We start from the raw sequence: 16,867 nt of genomic DNA, 5'->3' as shown, positions 1-16,867 counted from the left end.
GCAGAGCAGCCGCGCGGGGGCTGACGGGATTTCTAGCACGTCTGCCTCCAAAGAAAACTACAGCTTCCGCCGCTTGGGGCACGTGGCCGGAAGCGGGCGACCCGGGGCATTCTGGGATAGGTAGTTTTTTGCGTTGCCTGATCTGTTAGAGCCGTCGGGAGCGTCCTTGTTGCTATGGAGACTGAAGGGGGAGAAGACAACATGGCGGCTGCCTTGTGGCCCTGATAGCCGGCGCGCAGAGACCCCGCCAGCGGCTGACGCGCCCCAGCACGATGGCGAGGGAGGCACAGGTACTAGCAGCACCCACAGGGGAGAAATGGGGTGAGAGGGGCCGCGCGCAGCGTCTTACCGGGAGTTAGGCTAAAGGCCTCGCTAGGAACTTGAGGACCAAGAACTCTATGATTTTAACTTGGCTCCAACGCTTCGCCCCACTGGGGACTCCCAACTAAGTCAGGCTGCAAACCCCACTGGTACCTCACACGAACCAGGCGCCGACTCCATCGTACCACGTCCCCCACTGGTACCTCACACCAACCAGGCGCCGACTCCATCGTACCACGTCCCCCACTGGTACCTCACACCAACCAGGCGCCGACTCCATCGTACCACGTCCCCCACTGGTACCTCACACCAACCAGGCGCCGACTCCATCGTACCACGTTCCCCCACTGGTACCTCACACCAACCAGGCGCCGACTCCATCGTACCACGTTCCCCCACTGGTACCTCACACCAACCAGGCGCCGACTCCATCGTACCACGTTCCCCCACTGGTACCTCACGCCAACCAGGCGCCGACTCTATCGCACCAATGCCCCCACTGGTACCTCACGCCAACCAGGCGCCGACTTCATCGCACCACGCCCCCACTGGTACCTCACGCCAACCAGGCGCCGACTCTATCGTACCACGTCCCCCACTGGTACCTCACACGAACCAGGCGCCGACTCCATCGCACCACGCCCCCACTGGTACCTCACACTAACCAGGCGCCGATTCCATCGCATCACGCCCCACTGGTACCTCACACCAACCAGGCACCGACTCCATCGTACCACGTTCCCCCACTGGTACCTCACACGAACCAGGCGCCGACTCCATCGTACCACGTCCCCCCACTGGTACCTCACACGAACCAGGCGCCGACTCCATCGTACCACGTCCCCCCACTGGTACCTCACACCAACCAGGCGCCGACTCCATCGTACCACGTTCCCCCACTGGTACCTCACACCAACCAGGCGCCGACTCAATCGAACCACGTACCCCCACTGGTACCTCACGCCAACCAGGCGCCGACTCTATCGTACCACGTCCCCCACTGGTACCTCACACCAACCAGGCGCCGACTCCATCGTACCACGTCCCCCACAGGGACCTCACACCAACCAGGCGCCGACTCCATCGCACTAATGCCCCCACTGGTACCTCACACCACCCAGGCCCCGACTCCATCGTACCACGTCCCCCACTGGTACCTCCCGCGAACCAGGCGCCGATTCCATCGTACCAATGCCCCACTGGTACCTCACGCCAACCAGGCGCCGACTCATCGTACCACGTCCCCCACTGGTACCTCACACCAACCAGGCGCCGACTCTATCGTACCACGTCCCCCACTGGTACCTCACACGAACCAGGCGCCGACTCTATCGTACCACGTCCCCCACTGGTACCTCACACTAACCAGGCGCCGACTCCATCGCACCACGCCCCACTGGTACCTCACACCAACCAGGCACCGACTCCATCGCACCACGCCCCACTGGTACCTCACACGAACCAGGCGCCGACTCCATCGCTCACGCCCCCACTGGTACCTCACCCGAACCACGCGCCGACTCCATCGTCCCACGTCCCCCACTGGGACCTCACCCCCACCACGCCCCGCCCCCAACGTACCACGGTCCCCCACTGGTACCTCACACGAACCAGGCGCCGACTCCATCGTACCACGTCCCCCCACTGGTACCTCACACCAACCAGGCGCCGACTCCATCGTACCACGTCCCCCACTGGTACCTCACGCCAACCAGGCGCCGACTCCATCGTACCACGTCCCCCACTGGTACCTCACACCAACCAGGCGCCGACTCCATCGTACCATGTCCCCCACTGGTACCTCACACCAACCAGGCGCCGACTCCATCGTACCACGTCCCCCCACTGGTACCTCACACCAACCAGGCGCCGACTCCATCGCACCAATGCCCCACTGGTACCTCACACCAACCAGGCGCCGACTCCATCGTACCACGTTCCCCCACTGGTACCTCACACCAACCAGGCGCCGACTCCATCGTACCACGTTCCCCCACTGGTACCTCACGCCAACCAGGCGCCGACTCCATCGTACCACGTCCCCCACTGGTACCTCACACCAACCAGGCGCCGACTCCATCGTACCACGTCCCCCACTGGTACCTCACACCAACCAGGCGCCGACTCCATCGTACCCCACTGGTACCTCACGCCAACCAGGCGCCGACTCCATCGTACCACGTTCCCCCACTGGTACCTCACGCCAACCAGGCGCCGACTCTATCGTACCACGTCCCCCACTGGTACCTCACACCAACCAGGCGCCGACTCTATCGTACCACGTCCCCCACTGGTACCTCACACGAACCAGGCGCCGACTCCATCGTACCACGTCCCCCACTGGTACCTCACACTAACCAGGCGCCGATTCCATCGTACCACGTCCCCCACTGGTACCTCACACCAACCAGGCACCGACTCCATCGTACCACGTTCCCCCACTGGTACCTCACACGAACCAGGCGCCGACTCCATCGTACCACGTCCCCCCACTGGTACCTCACGAACCAGGCGCCGATTCCATCGTACCACGCCCCACTGGTACCTCACACCAACCAGGCGCCGACTCCATCGTACCACGTTCCCCCACTGGTACCTCACACGAACCAGGCGCCGACTCCATCGTACCACGTCCCCCCACTGGTACCTCACACCAACCAGGCGCCGACTCCATCGTACCACGTCCCCCACTGGTACCTCACGCCAACCAGGCGCCGACTCCATCGTACCACGTCCCCCACTGGTACCTCACGCCAACCAGGCGCCGACTCCATCGTACCATGTCCCCCACTGGTACCTCACACCAACCAGGCGCCGACTCCATCGTACCACGTCCCCCACTGGTACCTCACACCAACCAGGCGCCGACTCCATCGTACCACGTCCCCCACTGGTACCTCACGCCAACCAGGCGCCGATTCCATCGCACCAATGCCCCCACTGGTACCTCACGCCAACCAGGCGCCGACTCTATCGTACCACGTCCCCCACTGGTACCTCACACTAACCAGGCGCCGACTCCATCGTACCACGTCCCCCACTGGTACCTCACACTAACCAGGCGCCGATTCCATCGTACCACGTCCCCCACTGGTACCTCACGCCAACCAGGCGCCGATTCCATCGTACCACGTCCCCCACTGGTACCTCACACTAACCAGGCGCCGACTCCATCGTACCACGTCCCCCACTGGTACCTCACACTAACCAGGCGCCGATTCCATCGTACCACGTCCCCCACTGGTACCTCACGCCAACCAGGCGCCGATTCCATCGTACCACGTCCCCCACTGGTACCTCACACCAACCAGGCACCGACTCCATCGTACCACGTTCCCCCACTGGTACCTCACACGAACCAGGCGCCGACTCCATCGTACCACGTCCCCCCACTGGTACCTCACACCAACCAGGCGCCGACTCCATCATACCACGTCCCCCACTGGTACCTCACGCCAACCAGGCGCCGACTCCATCGTACCACGTCCCCCACTGGTACCTCACACTAACCAGGCGCCGACTCCATCGTACCACGTTCCCCCACTGGTACCTCACACTAACCAGGCGCCGACTCCATCGTACCACGTTCCCCCACTGGTACCTCACACTAACCAGGCGCCGACTCCATCGTACCACGTTCCCCCACTGGTACCTCACACCAACCAGGCGCCGACTCCATCGTACCACGTTCCCCCAATGGTACCTCACGTCAACCAGGCACCGACTCCATCGTACCACGTCCCCTACTGGTACCTCACGCCAACCAGGTGCCGACTTATCGTACCACGTCCCCCACTGGAACCTCACATCAACCAGGTGCCAACTCCATCATGCCATGTTCCCCCACTGGTACCTCATGCCAACCAGGCGCCGACTCCATCGTACCACGTCCCCTACTGGTACCTCACGCCAACCAGGCGCCGACTCCCCCCGCACTGCGTCCCCCACTGGTACCTCACGCCAACCAGGTGCCGACTCCATCATACCACATTCCCCCCTGGTACCTCAAACCAACTAGGCGCCGACTCCATCATACCACGTTCCCCCACTGGTACCTCACGCCAACAAGGCGCCGACTCCCCCTGCACTGCGTCCCCCACTGGTACCTCATGCCAACCAGGTGCCAACTCCATCGTACCACGTCCCCCACTGGTACCTCACACCAACCAGGTGCCGACTCCATCGTACCACATCCCCCACTGGTACCTCACGCCAACCACATGCTGACTCCCCCGTGCTGCATCCCCTACGGCAACCAAGCACCAACTACACCGCACTGCATCCTGCACTGGTACTCCAGCCAAACCATGCACCGACTCACTCGCGCTGGGTCAGCCACTGGTACCCCACGCCAACCATGCATGGCATCCACCGTGCTGGGTCACGTACACGGATACCCCACAGTAACCATGCGCCGACTCCTGTGTCGCATCCCCCATTTGTACCCCACATCAACCAGGTGCCAACTCCACTGCGCCTCCTCTCCTACTGGTATCCTATCCCAACCACTAACTGCGTCCACTGTGCCACGTCCTCCACTGGTACCCCACGCCAACCACGTACCGACTCCCCTGTGTTATGTCCCCCACTCATACTCCACGCCAAACATGTGCCAACTCCATCATGCTGCATCCCCTACTGGTATCCCATGCCAATTTCACTGCACTGCGTCCTCTACTAGTATCCCGTGCCAACCATGTGCCAATACCGTCGTGCTGCATTCCCCACTTGTACCCCACGCCAAACATGCGCTGACTCCACCATGCCGCTTCCCCCACTGGTACCCCATGCCAACCACAAGCCAACTCCACTATTCTGCGACCCCTCTGGTACCCCACGCCAACCATGCGCAGACTTCACCGTGCCGTGTCACCCACTCGACCCTCACCCAACCATGCACTGACTCCCCCACATCGGGTCTCCCGCTGGTACCCCACGTGCCGACTCCCCCGCGCCACGTCCCCCACTCATACGCCATGCCAAATACGCGGTGACTTCACCGTGCCTCATCCTCCGCTGGTACCCCTTGCCAACAGTGCGCCAATTTCCCCGCTCCACATCCCCCACTGGTACCCTGTGCCAACCATGTGCCAACTCCACTGCACCTCCTTCCCACTGGTATCCCATCCCAATCACACGCCGTATCCACCATTTGTACACCGTGCCGCATCCCCTTCTGGTACCCCATGCCAACCACGCGCTGACTCCCCCACACCACATCCCCAACTCATACCCCTTACCAAACATGTACACACCCCACCATGCTGTGTCCTCCACTGGTTCCCCACCCCAACCACACCCCAGCTCCACCGTGCCTCCTCTCCTACTGGTATCCCATCCCAAGCATGCGCCGCATCCACCATGCCATGTCCTCCACTGGTACACCGTGCTGTGTCCCCCACTGATACCCCTTGCCGACTCTACCATGCCGTGTCCTCCACTGGTTCCCCATGCCAACCACTTGCCGAGTCCACTGTGCTGAGTCCCCTATTGGTACCCCATGCCAACCCCCTCACTCTGCATATCCCGTTGGATCCCACGCCAACCACGTGCCGACTCCACCATTCCGCATCCCCTACTTGTACCCCACACCAACCATGCACTGACTCCATTGTGCCGCATTCTCCACTGGCACCCCACGCCAACAACGCACCAATTCCACTGCACCGTGTCCTCCACTGGTACTTGATGCCCACTATGCACCGATTCCCCTGCACCGTGTCCACCACGCCAAACACGCACCAACTCCATCGTGCCACGTCCCCCACTGGTACCCCATGCCAAACACATGCCCACTCCCCTGTGTCGCATCCCCTACTGGTACAACACGCCAAATACGCACAGACTCCACCACACCACATCCCTCACTGGTACCCCACCCCAACCACATGCTGACTCCACCATGCCGTGTCCACCACTGGTACCCCATGACAACCATGTGCTGACCTCCTGGCTCTGCATATCCCATCGGTATCCCACACCAACCACATGCCGACTCCACTGTGCCACGTCCTCCACTGGTATCCATGCCAACCACATGCCGACCCTGCTGCTCTGTGTTCTCCATCAGTACCTCACACCAACCATGCGCCAACTCCATTATGCCGCATCCCCCTTTGGTAGCCCACACCAACCCCATCACACCACATCTCCCCACTGGTGCCCCACGCCAACTCCTTCGTGCTTTGTCCCCATTGACACCCCCACACCAACCACATGCTGAGTGCTTCGCACTGTGTCCTCTGTCGGCACCTCCACACCAACCAGGTGCCAACCTCACCACTTCCTTGCGTCCTCCATTGGTAACCAGTGCCAACTCCTCGTGCTGTGTTCTCCATCAGTAGTCTATGTCAATAACATGCCAATGCCTCTGTGTCGCATCCTCCCATGCCAATGTCATGCTAACACCATTGCATTATGCTCCCACCATTGTTACCCATGCCAGTGACACATCAACTCCACACTATTATGCCATGTCCCCTACATTCGTATCCCATCCTAACCACATGCTAATTCCATTGTGCCATGTCCCCCAACCAGTATCCCATGCCAATGACATGCTGACTCCATTGCACTGTCCCCTTTGTTACCCCATACCAATGACATGCCGACTCCATTGCACTGTGTCCCCCCAGTCAGCATCCTGTGCCCATGCTGTGCCAACTGCCATCATGTCACATTCCCCCAGTCACCCCACCTCAGTATCTCATACTGATGGCACACCATTGGGCTGGCTCCCCACCAATCCTGCATGCCAACACCTCCTTTAATGCCTTTATGCTACCTCAGCTCCATGCCCAGTCTTCTGCCCCTTCAGTGTATACCCCAAATTAAGAAAAACAGTAAAAGAACTAAAAAAGAGCCACCATGGCTTAACAACCATGTAAAAGAAGCAGTGAGAGATAAAAAGACTTCCTTTAAAAAGTGGAAGTCAAATCCCAGTGAGGCAAATAGAAAGGAGCACAAACACTGCCAACTTAAGTGCAAGAGTGTAATAAGAAAAGCCAAAGAGGAGTTTGAAGAACGGCTAGCCAAAAACTCCAAAGGTAATAACAAAATGTTTTTTAAGTACATCAGAAGCAGGAAGCCTGCTAAACAACCAGTGGGGCCCCTTGACGATGAAAATACAAAAGGAGCGCTTAAAGATGATAAAGTCATTGCGGAGAAACTAAATGGATTCTTTGCTTCAGTCTTCACGGCTGAGGATGTTAGGGAGATTCCCAAACCTGAGCTGGCTTTTGTAGGTGACAAATCTGAGGAACTGTCACAGATTGAAGTGTCACTAGAGGAGGTTTTGGAATTAATTGATAAACTCAACATTAACAAGTCACTGGGACCAGATGGCATTCACCCAAGAGTTCTGAAAGAACTCAAATGTGAAGCGGAACTATTAACCAAGGTTTGTAACCTGTCCTTTAAATCGGCTTCGTACCCAATGACTGGAAGTTAGCTAATGTAACGCCAATATTTAAAAAGGGCTCTAGGGGTGATCCTGGCAATTACAGACCGGTAAGTCTAACGTCGGTACCGGGCAAATTAGTTGAAACAATAGTAAAGAATAAAATTGTCAGACACATAGAAAAACATAAACTCTTGAGCAATAGTCAACATGGTTTCTGTAAAGGGAAATCGTGTCTTACTAATCTATTAGAATTCTTTGAAGGGTCAACAAACATGTGGACAAGGGGATCCGTGGACATAGTGTACTTAGATTTCCAGAAAGCCTTTGACAAGGTCCCTCACCAAAGGCTCTTACGTAAATTAAGCTGTCATGGGATAAAAGGAAAGATCCTTTCATGGATTGAGAACTGGTTAAAGGACAGGGAACAAAGGGTAGGAATTAATGGTAAATTCTCAGGATGGAGAGGGGTAACTAGTGGTGTTCCCAAGGGTCAGTCCTAGGACCAATCCTATTCAATTTATTCATAAATGATCTGGAGAAAGGGGTAAACAGTGAGGTGGCAAAGTTTGCAGATGACACTAAACTACTCAAGATAGTTAAGACCAAAGCAGATTGTGAAGAACTTCAAAAAGATCTCACAAAACTAAGTGATTGGGCAACAAAATGGCAAATGAAATTTAATGTGGATAAATGTAAAGTAATGCACATTGGAAAAAATAACCCCAACTATACATACAACATGATGGGGGCTAATTTAGCTACAACGAGTCAGGAAAAAGATCTTGGAGTTATCGTGGATAGTTCTCTGAAGATGTCCACGCAGTGTGCAGAGGCGGTCAAAAAAGCAAACAGGATGTTAGGAATCATTAAAAAGGGGATAGAGAATAAGACTGAGAATATATTATTGCCCTTATATAAATCCATGGTACGCCCACATCTCGAATACTGTGTACAGATGTGGTCTCCTCACCTCAAAAAGATATTCTAGCACTAGAAAAGGTTCAGAAAAGAGCAACTAAAATGATTAGGGGTTTAGAGAGGGTCCCATATGAGGAAAGATTAAAGAGGCTAGGACTCTTCAGTTTGGAAAAGAGGAGACTAAGGGGGGACATGATAGAGGTATATAAAATCATGAGTGATGTTGAGAAAGTGGATAAGGAAAAGTTATTTACTTATTCCCATAATACAAGAACTAGGGGTCACCAAATGAAATTAATAGGCAGCAGGTTTAAAACAAATAAAAGGAAGTTCTTCTTCACGCAGCGCACAGTCAACTTGTGGAACTCCTTACCTGAGGAGGTTGTGAAAGCTAGGACTATAACAATGTTTAAAAGGGGACTGGATAAATTCATGGTGGCTAAGTCCATAAATGGCTATTAGCCAGGATGGGTAAGAATGGTGTCCCTAGCCTCTGTTCGTCAGAGGATGGAGATGGATGGCAGGAGAGAGATCACTTGATCATTGCCTGTTAGGTTCACTCCCTCAGGGGCACCTGGCATTGGCCACTGTCGGTAGACAGATACTGGGCTAGATGGACCTTTGGTCTGACCCGGTACGGCCTTTCTTATGTTCTTATGTTCAGTAGCTGGCTGACACTGTTACCATTCTGAGCACAATGGCCCTGCATTACCCATCAGTATCCTATACTGATGTTGTGCCAGCTCCCATCACACGGTCTCATCTCTTTGGTAACTCACAGCAAAGCTCTGCTGGCCACCACCTCACCGCTTTACCCTGTCATGCCAATGCCACACCAGCCATCCTCACTCCTCCATCAAGTCACTTATTTAGGTGCTTAATATTTGACACCCAGGTTTTGAAACGTTGGCCTATGGGACTTGCTCAAGGCCTCAGAACATGAAGATAACAAAGGAAAGGGGTAAGAAAAGGGAGGCTGAGGTTTAAAGCAAAAAAATAATGGGAGTCATATTCTATACTGAATCAAGCAAACATTCTGATATTTTAAAGATGGATTTAGTTGTCTGAGGGGAGGGATAGCTCAGTGGTTTGAGCATTGGCCTGCTAAACCCAGGGTTGTGAGTTCAATCCTTGAGGGGGCCACTTAGGGATTGGGGCAAAAATTGGTCCTGCTAGTGAAGGCAGGGGGCTGGACTTGATGACCTTTCAAGGTCCCTTCCAGTTCTAGGAGATTGGTATATCTCCAATTATTACCTTTATTTAAGAACTCAAGTTTGAAAAATTTGGCTGTAATCTCTCCATCTCAGTTTACTCTTGTATATAAGAGTAGGGAATGCCTACCATGTCCCACTCACAGGATTATTTTGAGGATTTACTAGCTAACCTTTGTACAGTGCTTTGAGTAATATTATTATCTGTGATAGTAAAAGTACCAGTGAAAGTGTTAACTGGTTTATTTGTGCCTTGATCTTCTTAGTAACTCTGCAGACAAGATGTCTACAACAAAGCTGTATAAACTGGACCATGGAAACAGTTATGCAACCAACTGCTTCCCTGCCAGAAACATTTTGAGGACAAGTGAAGAAGGTAACATTTTTTTGACTGCTAATAACTTTGTCACCCTGCAGTATAATAGCATGTCAGATTCCATTGAACTCGAGTCATTAAAGGCTTGGGGCCAGATCCTAAGCTGGTATAAAGCAGTGTAGCTCCGTTATTTTCAGTGAAGCTACGCTGACTTACACCACCGCAGAATCTGGCCTTTGGACTTCTGATGTCTCTCCATCACTCATATGTTAAAATACATGTTTTAAGAGATGAATCTCATTCAGACTAGAAACTCTAGACACTTACTTCAGTTTGTATGCAACAGTTCTTGCATCTGCATGCACTTAATATGGGAAAAGTCACTGGGCCAAATTCAGCTCTGGTATAAATGGCTTTTATGGGACCTGCACCTCTTTACACCAAGGCTGAATTTGGTTAAATGTCATACTTTTAATTAGATTATCATCACAGACAGTAAGTCAAGTGTAACTGTCACTATAATGATCTGGGGAGGGGAAGACCAAAGAAAATAACTCATTTTTCATGACACGTATTTGCTATCATGTGCATGTCATAAGTGTACACAATGCTGTACATTTAGGCGAAATGACTGGAGCCTGGTGAGGCACCTTATATCGATTTTAATGGCTCTTATTAACATATCGGAATAGGGTTAGTGTGACAGTGCACCACTGACCGCTCTGGACAGCATTCTCAACTCGGATGCACTGGCCAGGTAGACAGGAAAGAAATTCATTTCGACAGCGTGGAGAGCTCATCATCACAGGTGACCACGCACAGCTCATCAGCACAGGTGACCACGCACAGCTCATCAGCACAGTTAACAATGCAGTCTCCTGAGACCCCAGCATGGACCGCTCGGGAGGTAATGGATCTGATCGCTATATGGGGAGAGGATTCAGTGCTAACAGAACTGCGTTCCAAAAGACGAAATGAAAAAGTATTTGAAAGAATTTCTAAGGCTATGACTGCTAAAGGCCACAGCAGGGACTGTGCAGTGCAGAGTGAGTTAAGGAGCTCAGACAAGCCTACCACAGTGCAGAAAGTTAAGGAGCTCAGATGCGCTACCAGAAAACCAAAGAAGCAAATGGAAGGTCCGGGCAAAACATGCCGCTTCTATGCTGAGCTGCATGCAATTTTAGGTGACTGTGGATTCCGAGGTGGGGTTGTAATCTCTGCCATGTCTGAGGATTATGCAGACGGGAAGATGAAGAGGAAGAAGAAGAGGAAGACCAGCAGCCAGGAGCTTTTTATCACCTGACGGAATTACCCTGCTCCCAGCCCTCACAAGCAACTATTGCAGAGAATGACGCCCTGGAGGGGAGCTCTGTGAGTGTACCTTTGCAAATAGCAAACAGTGTTTTTAAGCAAGCCTTTTAATGATTGATTTGCCCTGAGGACTTGGGATGGTATAGTTACTTAGAAAAGTTTGTTAACATGTCCGGGATTGAGAGGAAATCCTCCAGGGACATCTGTACTCCAGAAGCCTTTGCAGAAGGTTTCTGGGCAAGGCATCCTTGTTCTGCCCACCGTGGTAGGACACTTTACCATGCCATGCATGTAGCAAGTAATCAGGTATCATTGCGTGGCAAAGCATCGCAGCGTATGGTCCCGGGACTGCTGGCATTCAAGAAGCATCCGCTCTTTATCTTGTTCTGTTATCCTCAGCAAAGTGATATCGTTCAGGATAACCTGGTTAAAAATCAGGAACTTAAGTAAGGGGGGTGGCCATTTTTCTACTGGGTTCGTGGAATGCAGCAGCTTAAAAACACTTTCCTGCTGAAATGCCGATGATCTTTTCTGTTTGGTCACCCCAAGCTACCGGACAAGCAGTGGGTGGGAAGGTTGTTGATTAGCAGGTATTAGCCATGCGTTGGGTAAATCACTGAGACAGTGGCTTACCATGGCCGCAGGCAAGCTGAATCCTGATGCCTGGACCTGTGTCTGTGAGATCTGTAACCCCAGAGATGCAAGCAGTCACTATTAAGATGAAAATCACATGTGCTATGTAAGGTGAATAGTGCTTTTCACTGTGAAAGAGTATAACCATTGTTCTGTAAAATGTATCTTTCTAAATATTTATCTCCCCTCCTCCATCCCAAAGGCTAGCACAGATAAGGCGGAGGAAAAAGAGATGAGATGTTCTCAGATATTATGGAAGTTACACGCAATGAAAGAGCTCATCTGAATGAGTGGAAGGACGTGGTTTCAAATTACAGGAAAGAGGCCAGTGAACGTGAGGACAGGAGGGACAACCGAGATGAGAGGTGGCAGGAAGACCGGCAGGAAAATCAGCGGTGGCGGCAGGAAGATCAGCGTGTGGGATGCAACTCTGGGGCTGCTGCGTGATCAAACTGACATGCCTTGTGGAGCTTCAGGAACGGCAGCAGGATCACAGAGTGCCGCTGCAGCCCTGTATAACCACCCTCCCCTCACCATGTTCCTTAGCCTCCTCACCCAGACGGCCCACTCCACCCCGTGGACAGCCCAACCAGAAGGATGCCGTTACTCTGAATTTTTTTAATGGCCTTCTCCATCCCTCCTTTCCTCCTCCCAAAGCACACCTACTTCTCTCCCTCTTTTATAATGAAAAATAAAGAATTAATGCTTTTAAATGAGAGTGACTTTATTTGCATAAGTAAGCTGTACTCGAAGGAGTTGCTTACAGGGACTGAGTCAATCAAGGGGTTGGGTGTTCATCAACAAACACAGCAGTCACACTGTACCCTGGCCATTGATGACCTGGTGTGCTCTTCTAATCTCCCTGGTGTCTGGCAATCAGCGGCCAGGTGATTTGCCTCAGCCTCCACCCCGCCATAAAGGTCTCCCCTTACTCTCACAGAGATTGTGGAGAATACAGCAAGCAGCAATAACATAGGGGACATTGGTTTGGCTGAGGTCTGCCAAATGCACATTCCACCACCATTCTGCACTTGCTCAGCCTGTAATTGAACAGATCCTGACCACTGTCCAGGCTGCCTGTGTATGGCTTCATGAGCCATGGCATCAAGGTAGGCTGGGTGGCTGGGTCCCCCAGGATAACGACAGGCATTTCAACATCCCCAACTGTTATTTTCTGGTCTGGGAAGTAAGTCCCTTGCTGCAGCCGTTTAAACAGAGTAGTGCTTCTGAATACGCGAGCATCATGAACCTCCTGGCCATCCCACGTGGATGTTTGTGATCCACCAGTGCTTGCAGCACCATTGAAAATGGGTGCCCTGGTGCTGCGGTGCCAAGATAGGGATATGGGTTCCATCTATCGCCCCACAGTTAGGGAATCCCATTGCAGCAAAGCCATCCACTATGGCCTGCAGTCACAACCTTCGTAGCAGCAGCTTAGTGATTGCTTTGGCTACTTGCATCACAGCAGCCCCACAGTAGATTTTCCAACTCCAAATTGATTCCCCGACCGCTGACTGGTCTGGTGTTGCAGCTTCCACAGGGCTATACGCCCTCGCTCTCTCTACTGTGAGGGCTGCTCATCTTGGTATTATGGCGTTTTCAGGCAGGGGCAAGCAAGTCACAAAGTTCCATGAAAGTGCCCTTACGCAGTTTCGCAGCCACTGGGAATCGTCCCACACCTGCAACACAATGCGGTCCCACCAGTCAGTGCTTGTTTGGCCCAAAATCGGCGTTCAATGGATAGAATCTGCCCCATTACCATCAGGATCTCCTTTGAGATAATTCTGTGTCCACGTCCTCATCACTGTCATCGCATCCGCCTCTTACTCGCCTCGGTTGAAGGTCCTGGTTCATATATATACTGAGAGAGAGCGCGAGGTGTTAAAACATCCACGATTGCGGTATGGAGCTGAGCAGGGTCCATGCTTGCTGTGCTCGTCTGCACGGTTCACCAAGCAACGGTTGTCTGCCGCTGTCAGGGTGAGGCTGTACCCAGAACCACCGCGAAAATGATTTTTGCCCCATCAGGCACTGGGATCTCAACCGGAAATGCCAAGGGCAGAAATCACCGTGGACGACACCACCGATTTAATGTGTTTAGTGTGGCCACGCACACTCGATTTTATAAAATCTGTTTTACAAAACCGGTTTATGCAAATTCGGAATAGTCCCGTAGTGTAGACGTACCCTAAGAGTGCCTGCCCTTACAAGCTTAGTCTAGAGTCATGTGTGAACACGACAAATTAAGACTATGTCTGCACCCGGGAACTGACCATTGGTAATTAAACAGATGGGACATCATAAGGGTAGGTACTAATGGTGTATTGTGTACACACTATTCATGCACTTCTAAGTTTTGCCTTGCACCCACACTTGCACAAGAGTATGCCATGCCAATTGCATCATCCTCTGGTTCTTTTACACAGTTCCCAGCACAGCTCCCTGAAGCAGTGGCTTCTGGGAGATTTCAAAAGGCCTTGTGGGAGCCCAGGGAATCGTAGAAGTCAAATTATTTCCTGGGAAAGTCCCACAAGGTTCCGAGACATGGAGCCATTTCCAAGTCCTTTTTGCCAAATGGAGGCCAAGAATAACACTCACCTTTTGCTTCTTGCTCAGCCAGAAGGGTTTCTGCTGGAGCTTTTAGAAAGTAATTGTGATGCAGCTACGCTGGGAAAAGGACTTGGACATGGCACTTGTTCTTGGAAGCTTTTAGGAGTTTCTCAGGAAAATATTTGGCCTCTTTCCCCTAATTTTCCTCCTTGACACCCGAAGGTCTTTTGAAATCTCCCATGAGCCACTGCTTCAGGGAAGTGTGCTGGCTATTGTTAGGTATCCTGGTGACAATGTAGCTAAAATGGTGCAGAACAGCACTAGTATATATGTGCAGGGAAAAGCTGCATCTCAAGCAGAGTGGTTAGTTAAACATTGCAGCATTGGTACAGGCACTAGGGATGGCTTGCATGTTCATTTACTAATTGTTCAATTCTGTAGCGCAGATGCAATCATTGAGTCAAAAGTTCTACTCCAGCTCTCTTTGGGGTGGTGCAAATCTGCACCTCCTGCTACTAACACATTCTAGCCCCTGGACTGTAAAGTGTTTTGGGCAGGGGCCATCTTTTTGTTTTGCATTTGTACAGCATCTAGCAGAATAGAGTCCTGGTCCAGCAGTGGAGCTCCTAGATGCTATAGTGAGACACACAATAATGATCAGAATTCATAATGTAAACAAGTACATTTTAAAACGATGTTTAAATGTACCTGAAAATGTTCCAAAACTTCAACTGATACAAAGTGGACAGTTGTATAATCTCTAGGGCTTCATTTTAATGAGAATTTCAGTAGGAATCACAGCCTGATGACAGAGTAGGACAGGAACAGTACAGCTGTAGCCAGAGATGCAGGGAGCAGCATATGTCCCTGTAGCAGGGTGATCCCCTGCTCCTGTCCTGAAGGGCTTAAAACAGCCCAGAAGAGGGCTGGGCTGGGCAGGGTAAAATCCTGGCTGATTGGGGGAAGTGGCTGCAGCTGGGGCCATGCCCCAGCCTGAGCAACAGGGCCTTATAAGAAGGCCAGGGAAGCCAAGAGAAAACAGCCTCTCTCTGCCTGTAGAGGGAGAAGGGCCTGGCTGCAGGGAGCTAGAGAGAAAGTATCTGAGTGGAGCACGGCTAGGGACAGGCTGAGGAGCTGGGGAGCTCCAGCTTGGAAAGCCCCAGGCTCCTGCCTAGCATTAGGCTAAAAGGTACTGGGGGTTGCAGAGGGCAGCCCAGGGGTAGGCCAAGGCAGCAGGTCCAAACCCTCCTTGCCAGCGATGAGTAGGCTGATACTGCAGTCTGCCCCAGGGTGTGGGGCTAGGCAATGACTGGCAGTAGCCATACACTGAGGTGTGGTGGGGATAGTGGGTGGGGGTTCCCTGCGGAGGGGAGACCCTGAGAGAAAGGGGTTACTGCCAGGGGGCAGCACCCCATGTAAAAGGGCACTGGGTCCAGGGAGGGACACAGGGGCCAGAGGACAGGCGGCTCACTGGCCTGCAGAAGGCGCTCCAGAGCTGGAATGAGCTAATTCCCAGGAGTCACCAGCAGGAGGCGCTGCAGGGGTGAGTCCACTCCTCTACAGTCCCCCTATTATTGTTTTTAGCTATGTCCTATATATTTGGTGGGATTGTTTTAGTTGAGTCGATATCCATGAAATACTTTGAAATTACAGGAAAAAATTCAGGATTTATGTAAAAACAGTAGTAAAATTCTGCTTTTCTGTGTCTCTGGCTACAGCCTTGATATTTCTGTCCTTATCTGACAATAGAGTTGCCCCCCTGATTATTTTATAGAAAGATCCATTTTTTAAAAAGTGATTTAGCCATGTTTTACATCTGATCAAATGCCAAAGTGTCTACCACACTGTTGGTGCTGCACAAACACATTCTTTGCTTACTTTGATGTCTGTTCCTATCTTGTACTTCCTTATGCCAGGGGCTGGTCACTGGCTGGTGGCTCACAGAGCTGCCCAGAAGACCAAGTTTGAAGCAGTGATCTGTGCGAAATCCCTTCAAGAGAAAGTAGGGGGTATTCCAAAGTACATGTCAGAGCTCCAACACCATGGATATACAGATGAAATGGTTCAAGAGAATATCCTAGATGGGCCATTTCTGGTGAGTGCAAACCTAACTGAATGAGGCAAAATACCTGTAAATTATACTTCGCAGTTACATAGCACTTTTAAGCTCTCGAAGTGCTTTCCCAGCTAACTGAGGCCTGGTCT

At 52.2% G+C, this 16,867-nt stretch overlaps 2 protein-coding genes across 3 annotated transcripts in view; both read left to right on the top strand.

Moving 5' to 3' along the window:
- The first annotated feature begins 135 nt into the window (after window positions 1–135).
- Window positions 136–16,867, top strand: part of XRRA1 (X-ray radiation resistance associated 1) — a 65,596-nt gene continuing 48,864 nt past the window's right edge. For both annotated transcript variants that reach the window (XM_039539594.1, XM_039539589.1), the window contains exons 1-3: window positions 136–290; window positions 10,119–10,228; window positions 16,579–16,757. In XM_039539594.1, coding sequence (XP_039395528.1) covers window positions 10,135–10,228; window positions 16,579–16,757 — 273 coding nt within the window. In that variant the 5' untranslated portion in view covers window positions 136–290; window positions 10,119–10,134. The remainder of the gene's footprint in view (window positions 291–10,118; window positions 10,229–16,578; window positions 16,758–16,867) is intronic.
- On the top strand, window positions 273–3,378 carry LOC120402407 (proline-rich extensin-like protein EPR1). The gene is made up of 3 exons (XM_039533065.1): window positions 273–321; window positions 589–1,572; window positions 1,691–3,378. The coding sequence occupies exons 1-3, from the start codon at window positions 273–275 to the stop codon at window positions 3,376–3,378; spliced, it is 2,721 nt and encodes a 906-aa protein (XP_039388999.1).

This window comes from Mauremys reevesii, linkage group 1, assembly GCF_016161935.1.
Source record: "Mauremys reevesii isolate NIE-2019 linkage group 1, ASM1616193v1, whole genome shotgun sequence".
Classification (NCBI taxonomy): domain Eukaryota; kingdom Metazoa; phylum Chordata; order Testudines; family Geoemydidae; genus Mauremys; species Mauremys reevesii.
This window is presented reverse-complemented; position numbering and strand designations above follow the sequence as displayed.